At 40.4% G+C, this 19,571-nt stretch overlaps 1 protein-coding gene across 1 annotated transcript in view; it reads left to right on the top strand.

The window, feature by feature from the left end:
- The first annotated feature begins 812 nt into the window (after positions 1–812).
- LOC119777847 (rho guanine nucleotide exchange factor 17-like) overlaps positions 813–19,571 on the top strand; it is a 91,877-nt gene continuing 73,118 nt past the window's right edge. The window contains exon 1 of the mRNA XM_038276857.1: positions 813–5,792. Coding sequence (XP_038132785.1) covers positions 813–5,792 — 4,980 coding nt within the window. The remainder of the gene's footprint in view (positions 5,793–19,571) is intronic.

The following is a 19,571-nucleotide window of genomic DNA, read 5'->3' on the forward strand; positions in this document are numbered from 1 at the left end:
TGTTTCTGCAGCTCCTTGCTGTGCCACAATAGCTGTAAAGTATGCATTGATGTGGCTTCTCTACTTCCTGGAGCTTAATGGTCAGTATATTAAAAATCAGTTTTTATTTATAATCCCTGCTACTTTAGGAGCTTTCTTTCCTTTCTGACAGTCTTGTTGTGTTTTTCACAAGGGAAGAGGCTATAATTACATCCAGTTAGTCCACTGTATCTCCCCTCTATCAACAAGAAAAAAAAAATCTTTCCTCTCAGTCCCCAGGGGGGGTTATGACAGCCCTTATACCCCCCAAGTCCCGCCCACCCCCTCTGCCCTATCTCAAGCATTAACGTGCAAACGCAAAAAAAAAAAAAAAAAAAAAAAAAAACAACAAAAAAAAAGCAAATGTTGCCAAAATAGGAAATCCACAAATATTTGAGAGTGGTCGGGTCCCATGCAGGAGGATGCGCGCAGAGGTTCAAACAGCAGGAATAATAATGGAAAAGTCGTGTTTGTGAGGGGGGTGGCTGAGGGAAGTTTGGGGCCAAAAAAACTTTTTTTGTTTTTTTTTCTGAACGGATATTTTCGCCAAACGATAAAATATGTAAGTTTTTGATCAAGAGGCCTGCCCTCACCTTTTTTTTTTTCTTTTTTTCCGCCCATTGTCTGGTTGTTTTATAAGTAAGCGAAAAACTGGATGTTTTACTAACAGTTTAAATTAAAAACAAAAAGGAATTGGTTTGGGGTTAGTAGAGATTGGGCTGTATGAGGAGGGGAAGAATGGAGCCACAGCTGAAAAAAGTGCTTTGAGTTGCAACAAAGAAAAGACATGAACAATGGCAGAAAGAAAAGAGAAGAAAGCGAGCGTGTATCGCAGCGTCTCTTTCAAAAAGTTGGCCCCAAGTAGTGAGGAACAGCGACACAAACCAGAGGGTTCGGAGGTTGTCGGTGTCGCCCTCCCCCCGGAGCCCAGCCGAGCAGAACAATCCTGGGCGACGCGTAATGTCAGTGTGTCAAGAAAAGTTTCCAAAATCTCAGCCACCGCAACCGCAGAGCCAAAGAGAGGCTCCTCGACTCTTCCCTCCTCCATTTCTCCATCCATCCGCCAGCTCACGGAGAGGTTCGGCAGCAGGAGGAGCGGCGGATCCACCATTACGCACCGAGCCTCACCGGGAGATGGTGCGGCGCTGACGCGGGAGAGCGGCGCTCTGCTCCGGGCCCGAGGCGACAACAGAGACGGATCTCCGTGTCGTAAATCTCCCCACGAAGACAGCGGTGAGGGGTGTTTCCTGGAGAGCGAATCTCTGTCGGACAGTAAAGCGCTGAAGTTTCACTCTGGCACCGATTCTGTGTCTGGCTCCGACTCGGAGAGAAAATGCGATAAGTTGATTTTTACGCGTTTATCAGCAGCGAGCTGCCAGTCTGGTAAGAAAGAATATTCTAAGATACATTCCGCTGAACTTAGAAAGAGTTTAACGACAGATGAAGATGAGGATGTTGGAAGTAAAGAGACTATCCCACCTTGTAAATCTAACAGAAATTATCACCACATCCCCACACATTCGGAAAGATGGCCCAGTGTTACCAAAATCAGACAACGTTTCGACGAGAAAGCTCTGCAGCCATCCAAGACTAACACCTGTGAAGTTTTAAAAACAGCTGGCAGAACTTATTTACTTGACCCAAGCTTGAGTGAAAGTGACCAACAGCCAGTTTGCATTTCTGCTTTCGACAAATGCATACCTGGATCACAAAGTGGGGACACTGCTAAAGAAACTTCTTGTGACTGTGCAGATTTTTATTCCAAAACTGAACATAATCAGCATTCTAATGAAGAGGAAGGAGAAATAGAAAAAGCTGAGGTATCTTCTAGAAGTCGTTTTTACACCTGGTCTAATCATCCAAGGATTAATTTATCAACATGCAGATTTCATAGTGCCAATGCTCAGTCAGATGCTACCTGCAAGTTCCCCAGATTGACACCTGACTCTAAACCTGACCTTCAACCTTGTGCTGCTCCTTATTCAAGACCATCAGAAGGTTTAGACACCTCCTCCTGCTCCTCCTCTCTACAGCAGCCGACAGAGAGGGAGAGAAGGGATAGACAGGGGGTCGGGCTGCCCAGGGATAGTTTACATTCCTCACATAGCTCCTCTAGAGCACCAGCCCCCACCACCTCCTCCATCTCCTCTACTCCAGCTCTAGATAAATCTATTACCTCCTGTTCTTCTGCTGTAGCTCCCCCCTCTGAGCCAGGAGCCTCTACAAAGGTTAGTTCTCCACTCAGCTTTTATTGGAGGTTAAGCTCTGGAGACGAAGAAGAGGTGCTCATCAGAAGAAGAAGAGGAGTGGCTTGGGGTTATCCCTCCTGTCCTGCTTCCTCTGTCACTTGCTGGGGAGGGGAGAAGAGCAACACTGAGCAAGGGGGCAGCTATTTATCCCGCAATAAAAATGCCTGCTTGGGTGCAAAGATCTTTGGTAGGTCATCAGGCAGCGAGGAGGACATCCCTTCTTCATTAGGCCCCCACTGTCGTGAGCAAGTGCGCCGTCGCTCTCTGAGAAAGAAGAAGAAGGTCACTGGGGCTGCTCAAGCAACAGGTCGCGATGATTACAATGATCAGTATGGTGAATCAGAAGACAGTGATAGTGACCCAGCCCTGACCATGGATCACACACAGAGAGAGCACCACAACACTGGAGAAGTTATCCTGACATTACGTCGGAGCCAATCAACCAGAGAAGCTGGCACTCGTAGCAACAGAGCCAGGGTGCAGCACTGGGAGCGCATCTCCTCACCTGCAATGTCCAGCACACTTCCTGTTGTATCCCGAGTGTCAAAGGTGAAGATACCCCCTTTTGTTTCCAGTCCTGGTGATTCATGCCTTGGTAGCAGATATTCCAGCACTGAGACACTTAAAGATGAGGACCAGAGAACTGATGGCAGCTGTGGAGCCAATATGCTCTTTAACAGGGGGGGAACAGAAGGGAATACGAGCAGATCTGTTCCCTCCTCTGTATTCAATAAAACTTATCATGGGAATTTTACTATGTACCGGTCCCCTAGCTTTGGACATGGAGATAACTTCTCCCGTGCCCCTGCCCGGGTGCGTCCAAAGATTTTGCCCACAGTAACTTGCATACAAGGTTTAACACCCAAAGAATGTGGGGGAGTAAGGGGTCCTGAAACGGCTGTTTTTACAAAAACAACAGGGAGGGAATCTGCAAAGAAGGATGGCAAGATTTCTATGTCCAACCCAGATATCACATCAGAAACTATGACTCTCTTAAACTCACTAAAGAACGACGTTCCAAAACTGAAAATGCGAAGACCAAGTGGAGGGGACCGAAGTGGGGCTGGGGATAAGTCGTCAGAGTACTGTAGGGACTCGGACGCTCGAGGTGGGACAAATTTACCTTTGGGTCACCGCCCCTCACTAAAAGACCTAACAGCCACTCTGAGGCGCACAAAATCCTTCACTTATTCAGACAAACCTTCAACAGGTGCAAGGACTTACTTTACAAATAGACCAACAAAGAGGAGTTCTTCTGAGCAGCAACTTGACTTGGATGATGAGAGAACTGAGGGAAAGGTGGTGGTGTCAGACAGAGAAGTAGAAAGTAATGGTGGGGATTTTAGGTATGGGCAAAATCCGAGGATTTATCGATTGGAGGACGAGGATGGGGAAGTGATGCCAACTCCACTAGAGGAGAGGTGTGTACAGGAAGCTAGGCAGGTCATTCAAGATATCTGCCAGATGTGCACTAGGGATGAGGATGATGTAGCTTTAATGTCATCTGATACTATTTTGGGGGATGAAGATTTACAGGTCAAGCAAACAGATGACGGCAAGGAAGGAGCAGGACGCGTTAAAGATGAGAGGAGAGCAGCTCAAGAGTCTGAGAACACAAAAGACAAAGATAAACATGAGCAGGAGAGAGAGAGCAGGGAGAGGAGTGAATCAAGTATGCAGCTGGAGAAGCTAAACAGTAGGGGTACAGACGCATGGGAGAAGTCGAATAGACAAAGCAGAGAGCTGGAGAGAGCATTACTGAAGGGCGACTCAGAGGAAAGCATGCTCTATGACCGCTCCATGGATGAACTTTCAGGCCATGAGTCCAGCTTAACGGATGAGGGGATTGTGACAGAGCCAGAGACGGGTCCCGGTGACCTCTCAGAGAGGCCCTTCCTGAGAGCAGCTGGAGATAATTTAGGTTCAAGAATAGCAAAAACTTTTCTGGGGCAGCCCGTGATTGGATGGAAGCAGTCAACTGAAGTAGAAGACTTCAAGCAAGACGAAAAGTCAATGCCAGGGAGCAGCTTGAACTGTACAAACCGTCTGAATGAAACGCTTTTTCCTCACTCTGTGACTCATTCTGTCTGTACGGCTCAGATTGACAATCATAGTATGGATATGAAAGGTACTACTTGTATAAACAAACCCAACTTTGAGGGAATCCACGCTAACAGTACTCTGTCAATGGGAGCCATGCCAGCTGCAGCATCCGAGGGAGGAAGTAGAGGATTTGAAGCTCCTGCAACCCCAAGTGCACTCCGTCGAAGGCGCAAGTTCTCCCCCTCTGCTAACAACAACACAGGGTCCGATTCTAGTAACGGCTCTCATGCAGAGCCAACAATAGCAGCTGTAGGAAATAGCGAGTCCACTGTCTACCGTTCTCTTAGTGACCCCATGCCTCAGCGGTGCTGTTCTGTAGCGGCAGAAGGAAGCAACAACTTTTCATCAGTTGACAGCAACCTTTTGAGTTCCCTGTCTGTCAAAGGTGGAGGAGTTCCTCCTGAGGCCTCTGTTGCATCTGCACTATCCGAATATGAAGGCAGTGTGGCCAGTGACTTGTCTGTTTACAGCGAAAGTGGTTTACGAGATGATGGCATTCAGGATTACAGTAGGGTAATCAGAAATATTGTAGCTGAGCCCGGTGCAATGGACAGGTTGATCATAGATGATCATGGCAATGGCAAGGCCCCCAAGAAGAAGTCCTTTAGTGACCCCAGTCGTCGTAGTGAGGCTCCTACAGTCTCCCAAATTGATCCTCAAACTGGCAGCACGCACCAAGTCAGTGAGTTGGATCAATCTGGACAGATTCCACCTTCTAGCAGTGAACCAATCCTCAGTGAGCAAAGAGAGGAACTGTGGCAGTCAGAGGCTAAGACCACACAAATGCTACAGGCTGAGATGGCTGCCTCCCAGCCAGAAAGTATGGCTCTATCTGATAACCCTGAGGATGAAGATGATTTGATAGACAACGATTCAAAGGAAGAGAAGTTTAACTTGGATCTCAAGCTCGCTGAGGTTCTGTCTCCCAGAGTAATACGTCGGCCACCTAAAAAGAGACCTAATAGATTACAGTCTCTGCCTGATAATGCCCAATTTCAGCCCATTGAAGTAGGATTAGAGGACACAGAGGACATTAACCACAGTCGGCTCATCTCATCTCCTCCAGCATCGCCACTGAAATCCAAAATGAAACCTAAGCACATTCGCCACATCAGTGAGCCTGCCACCTTTGTCCCCATCTCTCCACCTGCACATCTTCAGCCACTGAAAGAAGTTGAATTCCAAGCAGTACCTCCAGGAGAAGAAGCCCCATCTCAAGAGGGTTTAGCACAGAAGTATAGTCTTGAGGACACTGAGGGCAGGCCTGTTGCTACAGCAAGCAATGGAGCTCAGAGTTTAGTTTCTAATGCAGAGGGCTCAGACAGGACAAACAGTTTTGGACCTAATGACACTGGATCTCAGAAGGCCAGCACGGAGGATACATTATCAGCAGCTGCTCCACAGAAGACCAAACCCAAAGTGGTGAGTTCCAAATTATTCTCCTCCTTCGGTAATTTGCCTAACACTGTGTGCTTGGTATTAAGGTTCTGATGCTTTTGGTTAAAGTAAAAACACACATAGGCTATTTGATTTACACTACTGATAGGGGAAGAAGCAATAAAAAAATCCTAATACCACATATATTATATAATATATTTCACTGTAGCATCTAGTGCTTGTATCTATTTGCTGTCAACAAACACGTGCAGAGGCCATTTTGGTTCAAGTCTATAGGGCAGAAGCCATTGAAAGGCTGAGCGGAGTTAAACAAGCATTAGAGGATGTTATTAGTTTGATTAAACAAAACTCACACAAAAGGCATTAAGATATAATCCCAGCCCCGCTGTTTGTTTTAGTTTGTTTTTCCTGGCATCGATTGTGACTGTGCCAAGGTTAGAGGCATAGACGGAAGGGGGTCCAATACTGGGTCCAATTATACTGTTATATTTGATGCTACGTTTAAAGGCTGAGAGATGTATTTAGTCTTATTATAAAAGCAGATACATTGGTGGTGTAAGGCGTAATCCAATATTTGTCTGTATTTATATGAATACAGAGAAGCTGTGTTTTGTTATTGTTTTTTTTTAACAATTGCTTATGTTTAATAAAGGCTTGTTCAATAATGTTGGGAAAGGGGAACTAAATGTGCCTATACATATTTCTAACACACCTCTATGTAGACACAGATGCTACCTCTCCTGCAAATCCATGACTCAGGTTTAAGTTTTTATTGTTTGCAGTTATGGAAGTGGCTGTGGGGTATAAAGAAAGTGAAAACAACTCTGGGAGCTCATGCTAGAAGACTGATTCCAGCAGCTAGGGCTCTGGGTTTGTTATTGCTGGGATAGTTCTGTAACCCTGTGCTTGTTGCTTTCTGGTGATAGACTCTGTAATACAATAATTTGATAATATCTCCCAATAGGAGATTGCTTGGAGCTACTAGAGTTTATTTAAAAACTAAAGACTGTGATAAATATTAGGGCTGAAACAATGAATCAGATGAATCATGATTAATTAACTAATTTAGTAATCGATTATTCGTTATTTGGAGTATAGAGACTGTGAAATATACCTTTAGCTGACAGAGCAAAACCACTCAGAGCAGTAATTATATCATATTTGTTAAAAAATATATAAACATTTTGCATGTATTCAGTATAATTTTTTTTCTCTTCTGTCAATATGATCGATCCAGAACTCTTCAAGTGGAAACGTTTTTTAGATTCATCTAAAAAATCTTTAAGGAACCGATTACTAATTGATTAATCGCAAAAATAATCAACAGATTAATCGATTTGCTAAATAATTGTTAGTTGCAGCCCTAATATACATATTTAGCATGTATATCAAGAGATCAGAGCTGAAAAAATCTCTTGTAAATTAGACCAGCAGCCCCAATGAGAATACCTATAAAATAAATAATAAGTAAAATAATAGAAATAAACTCCCCAGAAACATATTTATATGTACACGTACCTCTATATTGCATGAAATAAATGAAATAAAATGAAAAAACAAAATGGTATTGGAAACATATAGGGATACTAATTAGCAAAAGGGGCTGGTTTGACCTGGAACCTTGACCAGCATTCACCATTCTATTTATTTGTTGTTTTTTTTGTGTGCAATTTTTGTGTTTTTTCCTTTTTATTTTCTTAATGATATTAGCTTGCTTTGCTTGTTGTTTTTCCACTTTGGTGCAATTGTAAGAGGCCGTGTTGCTATAGTCACTCCCATCCATTACTCTAGTGACCAGTAGATTTCCCTCCAAGTTGCTGTAGTCACCGGAGGGATAGCTGCAAGCCACCCGTCTGAAAAGGAAATGGGTAAAGGCAAATGGGAAGTTGTTTTGGTAACTGGATGGTGAGATGGTGTCCAGCACTACTGATGCTTATTGCTTTCTGAATGTGTGGTGTGTCATTGTACTTGCAGCTGAGTGAGAGCACAGTGTTTGTGTTATAAACTGGTTTCCCTTTCTTCTGCTTTGTGTGTGTGAGAGAGCCCTGGTCCATATTGTTTCCCTGGAACATGTCAATGTCTTGTTCAAACGTTTGGAGCCAGCACATTAGGTTTAGAGCAGTGCCCTGCAGCTCTGCTGAACTCTGACACCCTTTGTGATTTGGACTGAATGAATTAATGGCTGTGCTAGACTAGAAATTATTCCTTAAAGGTTTTGGAAGCCTTTAAAGAAAAGGGAATTGCATCTGAAAATGTTAAGAGTAAGGGAGGAATATTTATCCTTCTTCAAGCTCTTTCACCTTTACTTTACTTCGTTTCCACCCATTCTTTTCTTCGCTCTGGTGCTATCTCTTTAATCTAGATCCAATCTTCCTCCCGCTTCCAGATGTTTCTGCCAGTCCTAGTCTTTATTGTTTGCATGCTTGTAATGTCGTGCCAGTGTGTTGCCTTTTCACATCTCCCTTTTACTTTTTCATCCTAATTCCCTCTACATTCCATATCATGTTATCTTATTCTGTCTGCTATGTCTTAAGAACATTGCTGCAAAATGAACTCATAACTTTTAGTGCAGACTATGCTGACAGGCCAAATGTCAGGTAGATGGAGAAAGAAAGCAAAAGCAAAAAAAAAAAAAAGTAGAGGCAGTGGCTTAAAAAAGTAACAGGATTAAAATAGAACTGAGACGGAGTTAAAGAATGAAGCAGAAATGAAGGGAGGGGGGTGCATTGAAAAAGGAGATCAATAGAAAAGAAAAGGGAAACTGTTTAAATGTTGGTCTGCTTTTTGTGGTTTGTTCAAATAGCGCAATAAATATCTGCCTCCTCATTTATCAGCAGGTTAATGAAATCCAGTCCCTTGGCGATCGGACCGCCATGTTCACAATGAGTACTCCTCAGAGACTGAACAGGCAGGTTCGAACAAATAGTACCATAAGGTGCTGCTGTAACCAGCGGTGTCTGTCATTTGTTTAAAGAACGTCAGCACACATGCTGTTTTAGCCCCTCGTGTGATGGATGGGCGTTCTCTTGAACTTGTATGTAAGTGCATGTCTTCTGCTCATTTAAGCAGTCTTTAACAGGCAGCAGGAATGTGGTCCATCGTCAGCCTCTCCTTTCATTGCATAACGGCCCCCTCTTCCCAAAAAGAGATGGATATGCAATGTCAAAATGACCTTGTTTTGCTATGGAACACTTTGTTCTAATTTTAAAGTGTGAAACGTTCTGTTTTTATAAAATTCTGTTTACTACTCATAACCAAATAACACCGATTAAGAGACAAGATTACCTCTGTAATTTTTGCAGATGGTTCTTCAAATCAGGCAGAACCGTGCTCCACGTTGTTCATTATCATTTGATTAATGAAGCCAGGGCATGTTGACAGAAGGTATGAGTTGGGATGTTTAGGGAAGATGAACGGAGGGCAGGATACAGCCAGAGAGGAAGAGAAAAGCTGGTTTAGATCATGGATTAGCTTTAAAAGCAAAGTGTTTATAACTATAGATATATGGGTGGCTTTGTTTTATCTCACCACCCACATCGAATTGAATACTTTCCATCTGCTTTCTTTCTTTCTTTTTTTAACAGCTCCTCTCGTGTAATCTCTAGTTATACTAACCAGATGAAAATAATAAAAAGGTTGTGACATTATTAATGTTCATTGTTCTAAGTTAGTTCATGCTGTAAACTGTAGATTACTAAATCATAAAAAATAAAAACCTATACACAATATAGGGAAAGATTGAACTACAGTTATAAAATTAATACTTTCATAACAGTAAAAAAAAAACTGTGTTTAATGTAATTTAGACAATTTTACTTGAAATATGATGTGCTGTGTTTTTAGTTTCAAAAATATTACCTTAATTGATAACCATAGAGTATCTTTTTATTGGTCAATATTGATTGTTTTTTGTTGTTGTTTTTTTTAGAAAACAACAAGCCTCTTTCCCTCTCTTCAGCTTTCAAATAAGGTGGTCAAAAGTATCGTTACTGTGGAAAGTATCCATACTCGAACGCTGTATCCAAATACATTTGCCATGGTGTCAATACTAAATCAAAGTGGTATTTGAATATTTTTGCTATTGTTCATTTTATATTTCCTGATTATTTTCACATTAAATGAATAATACCTCCAACAAAATTAAAGTATTGTCAAATTTAGTCATATTTGGGGCATTTATTTTGCATTAATTTGCACGCTTATTCAAGTAATAGAATCTATGATTCTGTTGCAAAACGTTGGTCCATGTTGAGATTGAATGAATGAATGCTAATATGTTTTTTATGCCTTTATTTGACTTTTTGTTTAACCCAATGATGGTAAAAATAGTTTCGAACATCGAGTATTTTCCTGGGGATCGATATGGAGTTTGAGATTTTAGTATCATGAGAACCCTACTTTCTAGCTAGTCAGCCTGATTGGTTTTAGGTGGATAAAAACTAACTAACTAGACATCAATCTTCAGCATTTCTGTATTTTTCTACAAACCTGCTGTGAAATGACCTTATTCAACTGCAAATGAAGTGTAGAGCATATGTATTGAAATGAAATTTGGCCCTCTAATCCAAAAGTATTGATGATTTTCCAAAAGTGGAAGGTACAACAACAGATTATAAAATAAAAACAATTTTACTTAATCTTTTAATTTGAGCATTTGATTCTTAGCATTTCAATCTCAAATGATAAAAAAAAAACACAAGCATGTTGCCTGGAAGTTAGTAAGAAATCGAAACCTTATAAACCTGTATTTATAAAACTGGAGCTCCTTTGAGTAACTCCCTTATAACCACATTTAAGCTTAAAAAATAGGGAACAAATTACAGAAAAAAAAATATAGCCAGTCTGACTTAATTAGTTTTACTTTATTTTCATTATTACACCTGTCCTGCTTTGATGAGCTCAGTGTGAAAACAGCTGATCCCAAGCTGTTCTCTACATCCAGTCTGTTCCTCTGCTTGGTTTGGATGTGTGTCAAAGCTGATGGTGAACTCAAACATAAGAAAAAAATATTTTTTGGTTGTTAAAAGCTTGTTTAATGTTTTCAATTTTGTCCTCAGAAAGTAAAAACAGGCCTATTTTATTTTACTACCTAATAAACAAAATATTTTAATGTAACCCTTGCAATGCAGTCGTGTTCAACTAAGGGTACGCGTACCCCAGGTTGATAATCACAGCTCTAATTGACAGCTTAGTGCATCTTGTCGGTGGTCAATGTTTCAGGACGAAGCTAGCAGTGGTCTTTTCTAAACAAGGGCTGTTAGATTGCCACCTGTAGATGTTATTTCTTCAGCTCGAGAACCGTTTGTGATGACCGACCGCTTTGCTTTTGCTCCTTCTTTATTGATGGTACCCGGTGCATCAGTTTTCTTTCTTTATATAAGGAGGCTGCCTTCATTTTCTTTCTGATATACATTCTCTTCAGCCTCTAATCTAACTGCTACTGAACTGTTTTTGAAGCTGAAATTTAATTATTTAGGATGGTTTTAGACCTTCAGGCCCCAACATGCTGCTCAGTTTAATCTCCTGTGTTGCTAGTGATAACGTTGAGACTAACAGGCATAAATGATGCATTTAAGGTTTATATGATGATAGCCACTTGAAGATACTCTTTTGTGTGATTAGGTGAATTTTTTGTTCCTGCATGGTGCCTTTAAAACACAACATGAATTATATAACCAGCAAGCCCACGCATAAATCAATAAGGAAAAGAAAATACTCCATTAATCAACTTTCTTTAAAGGCCAACTTGAAAGCTGAATGAAAGGCCACATCCCAAAGTGAATATTGAGCTGGTGCAGGGAGCTCTTTCTTTAAATGCAAAGGTCAGCTAAGGTCTGCGGTGGTCTAAAACGTTACGCAGCTGAGAGAGGTTAAAATGGGCTGGAGGGATGAAAGGTTCAGGAAAGGGTTTGTTCTCGCTCGGCATTTTGAGTGGGAGGACGTTGCATGAATCAGAAGATAAAAGATGATACTGGGGACTTCTGTGTCATCTGTGACACATAGGTGGTGTCTGCTGGGGGCCTTTTTAACTCTGAAAACTGTCCAGAAGGTTCTAACCTCAGAGAACGAATCACCAGACTTTAATATGCAAGAAAAATATTTTGACAACATTCAAAGCCTGATGGCTGTGTTCTGATTTTAGCCATTGTGCAGACTTTCTAATGAAAATCAAAACATTTCTGTACATGAAAAGTATTTGCTTAAAAGGTCACAGAGCTTAACTTGTCCTAGAATATTAAATAAGTTCTTTACTTGTGGAAACCCGCATTCTTCCTTGATTTTAGGTTTTTAACCCAGCAAGACGACAGATTTGAAAATGGAATCTGTGAGAACTAAAGCGGAGCCCATAAGTGACAACCAGCTTAGTTAAAGCAGGAGGTTCCTTTAGAACTCTCTCAGCCTCATAGGCTATGTTCATACAGCAGGTTTTTGATGCTCTTCTCCCATTTATCTTCCAGAACTGAACCATTTTAGCATGGATTTTCATCCTTATTAAATATAACTGCTATCCGACCTCAGTCGGAATGATTCAACACATCAAAGCGACCTCCACACAGAGAAGAAGTAGTGACATTCGTCATTACTTCTGTTTACTAGAAGTGTTCAATGTCTCACTGCGTTTTACTATTAAGCGCTTGAGCAATGTGAGCTGACAGTATTATGACCCCATCATTAACAATGTAGGAAGGTAAAACAAAATAAAACAGTAGAACTTTTAACGAAGGCTGTTTGCCAAGCGATCAGTGCCTGCTGCTCCTGAGAAGTTTATGTGGGCGTGTATTAGGAGCCCTGATGAGATAAAGTCAGTTAAAATGCAGCATGACTATTCAGGCTACAGACCCTAAAGTATTGGATACATTTCCAATTTATAGTAATATATAATAATTATAATTGAACTTTATTGATCTTTCATTGGAGAAATTTACCTCTCCATTTAATCCATTTAACCCCCCTTGGGGAGCAGTGAGCGGCCATCGTGGGGCGCCCAGGGAGCAAACGGGGGTTAAGGGTCTTCCCCAGAGTGGCAGTCTGTCGGAGGGGGCTTCGAACTAACAACCTCAGGATTCCAAGCTCTATGCCCTTACTACTAGGTTGCCACTCCCCTTATTACCAGACATAGAATGGGGTTAAAAACCTGATTTTCATAGGGGAGTTGAATATAAGTTTCATGTTTTTCCTGCTCTTCATTTCAAAATTGCTTCACTTTATTGAGGTTTATTGATATTCATTCATGGAGAGCTCTCTTAAATACTATCACATATTAGCAGCCTTTTTTTTTTTTCTTTTTCACCTGTCCTGTCTGCCAATAATGCTACAAACTGTTATTTCCCAGTGATGGATAACAGCCCAACAGATTTGCTTTCACAAGTGGAAAATCATTGCTGTTGCCATAAGGCAACCAATTGGAGGTATGGCTTTTGCCACTGAGACAGAGTAGCACCTTAATTTATCCTTTTTGCACCAGTTTCATCACAGTTAATTCCAAACTCTAGCTGTCAGGTGAACAACGTCGCGTCAGGCACTTGCTTACATCCATAAAGAGATGAGATAGCAGCCAACCAGGTCATCAACCTTCAACCTCCATGCTTGATTAATAGGATAGGGTGTTTGTGCTTTCTTTGTTTAATATTGCTGAGCATCTCCCCTTTAATCCTAACTTTTAACATACTTGCTGGAGTTGTAGAATCTGGAATGGGGGGATTGCTGTTTCTTACTTTTCACTCCTGAGATGATAAATCTTTTTGACCTTAAAGGAATAGTACACCCAAAACATGATTAGCCTTCATTTTCTACTCACCCCCATGCTGAACAACACTCTGGAGTACTTTTTTGATATCTCAAATGCATCTGGAGATCTGGGAGGCTTCTTGCTGTCTGCTGACATTCAAATAATGGAGGTCTATGGCGCCCAAGGCAGAAAGGTCTATAAAAGTCCACAAAAAACGTGTCAATATTCCTCCATACTGCTCGTCCAATGAATTCCAAGTGTCCTGAGTGGGTAGCATCCAGAATTTACTCGAAACGAAGTCATTTAGAATGTTTTTAGAGCATAAACAGTAGTGTATAGGATTTCCTAAAAGCGCGCGCCTGCGAGTCCACGAGCCTACGGAAACCGCGGCAGACCAAACCAGACGAAAGTGCTCATTCAGCTGGGCAAAGGACTCATGCTATTCCTTAACACTGAAGTCCTCAGACATTTTTCTTTCGTTGTTTCTTTCTTTGCACAGGTAAACAACAAATTTCTTCTTCTACGCTTGCATTATCGGCAGAGCAGACGCTGAATGCGCACTTTCATTTGGTCTGGTCTGCCGCAGTTTCCGTAGGCTCGTGAACTCGCAGGCGCGCGCTTTTAGGAAATCCTATACACTACTGTTTATGCTCTAAAAACATTCTAAATGACTTTGTTTCGAGTAAATTATGGACGCTACCCACTCAGGACACTTGGAATACATTGGACGAGTAGTATGGAGGAATATTGACATGTTTTTTGTGGACTTTTATGGACCTTTCTGCCTCGGGCACCATAGACCTCCATTATTTGAATGTCAGCAGACAGCAAGAAGCCTCCCAGATCTCCAGATGCATTTGAGATATCAAAAAAGTACTCCAGAGTGTTGTTCAGCATGGGGGTGAGTAGAAAATGAAGCCTAATCATGTTTTGGGTGTACTATTCCTTTAAAGTGATTCTCAGTTTGATCACTTTTTTTCTTTTAAATATGCAACATGTGAGAAAGATTTATATAAATCTTATATTTTTATATATCAAGGTCTAATATAACCTATGTTGCTTAAGTCAGGTGTTTTTTTTCCCTGAAACTTAACCAGGAGCATGTAGCATTTCTATTGACTTTTGTGTTGGCCAGTCTTTTGTCATCAAACAATAGTGTTAAACACCTAGGGCCTGTTTCAGAAAGGAGGTTAAGTGAAAACTCTGAGTTTGTTAACCCTGAAATGAGGGAAACTCTGGGTTTTCTGTTTCAGAAAGGGAGGTAAGTTAAACCTGAGAAAGCAGAGTAAGTCAAGCCCGTTTCTGAAAGAGAGGTAACTTATACTCAGAGTCAGTTACCATGGCAATTTAGTCTGTGAACCTAACCTGGTCGGGAGCAGGTTTTCTTCAGAAAATCCAGAGTTTATTTTGGTCTCCTCCCCTTTTTTAAAGAGGAAGTGGTGTTTAAACACCTCATTGATTCTTTGGGGACATATTCATTGCACACATTTCAGTCACGTAGAGCGTATCAAAGGGAATGAAATGGCATGTCCTTTTATGGATAATCCTGTTGACGAAGAGGCTGTATTACTTCGTAGGGAGTTACATTTACGTCGGGAAAGGATTTTGAGGCCCAAAGTGGATTTTTTGTCATATCCCTATCCATTTTTATTTGAGCGTAACCGTTTTTTCTTTACAGTCAATAAGATACATCCATAATCTCATCCATCCTTACATAAGAAACATCAACCATCGTGGCCGTGCTCTTACATCCGAGCAGATTCTTTGCGTTGCCTTACGTTTCTTTGCGAATGGAAGTTTTCTTTATAACATCGGGGATGCTGAACAGATTAGTAAGGCTACTGTTTGTAGAGCGGTAAGGAAAGTGTGCCTCGCTCTTAAGCGCTTTCTGAGAATTTTTGTATTGTTTCCTGGGCACAAACCAGTGAGAGTCATCAAAGAGGATTTTCACAGAATTGCAGGTCAGTGGTGTATAAATCGGTTTAAATGAGGCTAACCTGATAAATTACATTCAGTTAAGAATATCTTGCTGTGACCCCTGGAAGTAACCTAATAATTAGAATTCCCTTTAGGATTTCCGAATGTGGTTGGATTCATTGATGGCACACATATTCCGATCATTGCACCTTCTGAAAATGAAGCGGACTATGTGAACAGGAGATCCATCCACAGTATTAATGTGCAGGTACACTGACAGCCTACTGTTTCTAATGGTCAAAGACTACACCACAATACTGTAACATCTCTCATTCTTTGCACTGTCAAGATTATATGTGATGCTGCACATATAATTACAAATATGGAGGCCAAGTGGCCTGGCTCTGTTCATGACTCAAGAATCAATTGGGAGTCAACCCTGAGCAACAGACTGGAAAGGGGTAAGTAAATGTATATCCTTTACACATATTTCAATGTATGCACTAAACACTTACAGGGGAATTTCTATGCAGCTCTAAAGCAATGTGAACTTTCTTACAGGAGAGATTGATGGCTTTCTGCTGGGAGATAGGGGTTACCCATGCTGACCAAATCTTATGGCCCCTTACCCAGAACCTGAACCAGGCCCACAGCAGCGCTTCAATGTGGCACACTGCAGGACGAGAGCCCGGGTGGAGATGACCATAGGCCTGTTGAAAGCACTTTTCCAGTGCCTACGTCACCTCAGGGTAACCCCTGAAAGGGCCTGCGACATTATTGTGGCATGTGTTGTTCTCCATAATATTGCCATAATTAGAGGGGAGCAACACCCTGCCCTACAATTACAAGACCCTGAGGAAGAGCCCATCAACCCTGCAGATTTCCAGGATGGAAGGGTAGTCCGGGATATGATATGCCGCAATGTCTTCTCAGATTAATACACATGATATCCACCACCACCACAAAAAAAATGAATAAACACAAAATCACAGCAATTTATGGTGTTCTTTATTTCATACAAATGCAACCACAAAATAAACTAATTAATAAACACAATCACAGCAATTTATATGGTGTTCTTCATTTGCTAAAAAAAAAAAAAAAAAAAGATTTTAAAATAGTTTCAATACTTCCTAGAATTCACCTGTGACCATACACTCACCTCTAGCTTTAGTTTCAGAATGTCTGGTTCATTACCCCCAACACTGTATAAAAGTAATTAAAATGTAAACTTACGCATTGACTCAAGCAGCTATTTTCACCCAAGTTAACTGCCGCTGCAGCCGTGTTGCTTTTTTAAAAAAAATACATGTTCAAATTCTGCATATGCTTGCATAAGCACATCCAGTTCTGCTGGTGAGAAATATGCACACCTTTTTTTGTCTGACGCTGTTGCCATGGCGACTCGTAATATCTGTGCTCCATTGATAATGGCTTTTTATAGTTGTGGTGCACGCGTTTAACTTAGAGTCAGTCAATTTAGAGTTGATTGAACTAACTCATTTCAGCTGTTCTGAAACCCAAAACTCAGAGTTTCCAATCTCAGGATAAGTCAACTCAGAGTTCAAGTTGTAACTCAGAGTTGGTTGAACTTCCTTATTGAAACAGGCCCCTAGTTTCTGGTGATGGCCATGCGGTGAATGTGGCTAAGTAAATTTCAAGTAGTCATTTTTACCTATTGGCTACATTAGCAGCTTTCTAGTGTATTCATTTTTTGTGAATATTCTGAATGTTTTCAGCTATGTTCAGCTTATTTTTAGAGAAGTCTATCAAGGTTTTAGCTCTAACAAGCGGTTGTTTTAAAATGAGTCTGTAAAAGCCATAGAATGAGTGTAGTGTCCATGTGTATCGAGGCTCCATCTGGTTTCTCACAGTGATCATGAGTATATTTAAAAAAAACATCTGTGGGAAAATGGTGCTGCCGAGTTAGTGACATAGTTGCACTATGCTTTGAAAATCTTTAACATGTCCTTATAAGGAGAGCACCGTTGGGTTTTTGTTTTGTTTTCTCTATTTCACTTGTTCTTTAGATTTTTTTTTATGCCCATGTTCAAAATTGATCTTTTTCATTGTGATTGAGTCTGTTTCTGTCTGCGTTTACCTCTTTGTTTCTTCTGTCCCTTTCTAGCTTTCCTCTCTGGGTTGATGTGGATCCACCCAGTGTAATTACAGAGCAGTTTGCTTGTGTAAGGAAAGCCTGAACTGAAACAGCACTTTCTAACAGACTTGCCATTTCAGCTCTTTTGTTTGCACAGAAAGATTTTGGCACAGTTTGAGTATGTGATGCCAAGGGGAAAAAAAACAACAAACTATAAACCTTTTACCTGAATCTGTTACGCAGGCTAACCTTTTTAAGACTCCATCTTCTTTGGTCCAAGTACACAGCATGTTATAAAACATCTGTGGTATGCCCAGTGGAATTTTAGTCTTTCTTTTTTGGCTTCTTTCTGAACCAGAATCTGCTGGAAATGTGGTTGCAAATATGTTAACATGAGAAACATAGTATTCAGTTGCTGGACCACTGATGTAATGCTGACTAACTTGTCTCAGCTGGTGGAGATAATTGAATTCAACATATCCATAAAGAAGACACAATCTTAAACCATTCCTTATACAAATAAACAAAAGAGGTGGTCAACCCCCTGTTTTAATAATGCCAAAGATTGGAAATTGACTAAATTTTGAATTTACAGGAGAAAAGTGCTTGTATTTAATGTTCTATTTTGTATGCACCCAGTTTATCTAGATTTACTGTAACAACAGCAGCTGAGATTAATGTGGTTTATCTAGATTTGAGTTTTACAAAGTGTCACTATTAAGCTACTCCATGTTATTTCTTCTTTCTAATGTATTACTCTCAAGGTCGTAGATTCAATTCATTAATTCTAAAGTGGGCTTACTTTCTGTATTCTCCAAATGTACATTTAAAGATATGGTGTCTAGAACTATACATATTAATGAGTGACAGAAAGCAAAGGTTTACAACTTCCACCCAGTCTGACTGAGCCTGATTCATTTAAAAATGAAAAGTTTGATTATTCAGAACTGGAAGGTGCAAAACCTTAAAATAATTGCTTATATTTCTAATTTGAGGTCAACATTGTCCAACTCTGTTTGGATCTTTAAACACAAATGCTTTCCAAACTTTTCTGATTTTCATTTCGGGACTAACATTTTGACAAAGATATACCTTTAGGAGTAGTTTTACTGCACTCTACTTTTTACTTTTGAGTAAAATCTTAATAATAATTGCTAATTCATTGTGAGTGACTTCACTGAATATGAAACATAAGCTTATTTTAAAATGAAGTGATCCAAATAAACATATACACTTAAGGTTTATGTCAAAAATAAATGTTCTTTTATTGTACTCTAGCTCACTTCAACCTACTATGATATTTGGAGATCAAGTTTATATACATTAAAGAGTGAATATTGTCTCTGGAGGTACTGGTTTTATAAACTTGCAAAAAAGTTTCATCTGCGTTTAAATATTATTGCCCATTTAAATTATTATTTTTTTATTATTGTTAAATGGTCTTAAAATACCATAATTTACACATAACTTGACATTTTGGTTTGTCTTTCTTACATCATTTTAAGTATCAGACGTCACGGTGAGGTACCCGGTACACAAGTAGTCTTTCTGAATAATTGTTTTTTACTCTTACTTGACTAATAATATGATCAAGCACTTGCATGAGGTACTGTACAATTGCCCAATATATAATACTGTAGTATAAGGCACACTTTGGTATGAGAATATTACACTATAACTGCATGTTGAAAGTATCAATAAAGTTAAGGTGAGTGATTGTTTGTAGTTAGAGCAGTGCACTTGTGCTATGAGAAGGTTGCAAGTTCCCAGTTCGATCCCCACAGTCTGCACTCTGGGTCCCTGAGCAAGACCCTTAACCCCTGATTGCTCCCCAGACGCTGCACAATGGCAGCCCACTGCTCCTCAAGGGGATGGGTTAAATACAGAGGTAAATGTCTCCATTTTTAGATCAATAAAGTTCAATTATTATAATATTAGAAAAAGTTCTTAAAGCTAGTAATATAATCGTATTACCCCTATATGTGCAAGAAAAGCTTAATTTGTACTACTGGTATGGCTTATAATAGATTTTTCTGCATAGAATATATTACCTCCACCA

The sequence above is a fragment of the Cyprinodon tularosa genome, unplaced genomic scaffold, assembly GCF_016077235.1.
Source record: "Cyprinodon tularosa strain WSP-4 unplaced genomic scaffold, ASM1607723v1 ctg1008, whole genome shotgun sequence".
Classification (NCBI taxonomy): domain Eukaryota; kingdom Metazoa; phylum Chordata; class Actinopteri; order Cyprinodontiformes; family Cyprinodontidae; genus Cyprinodon; species Cyprinodon tularosa.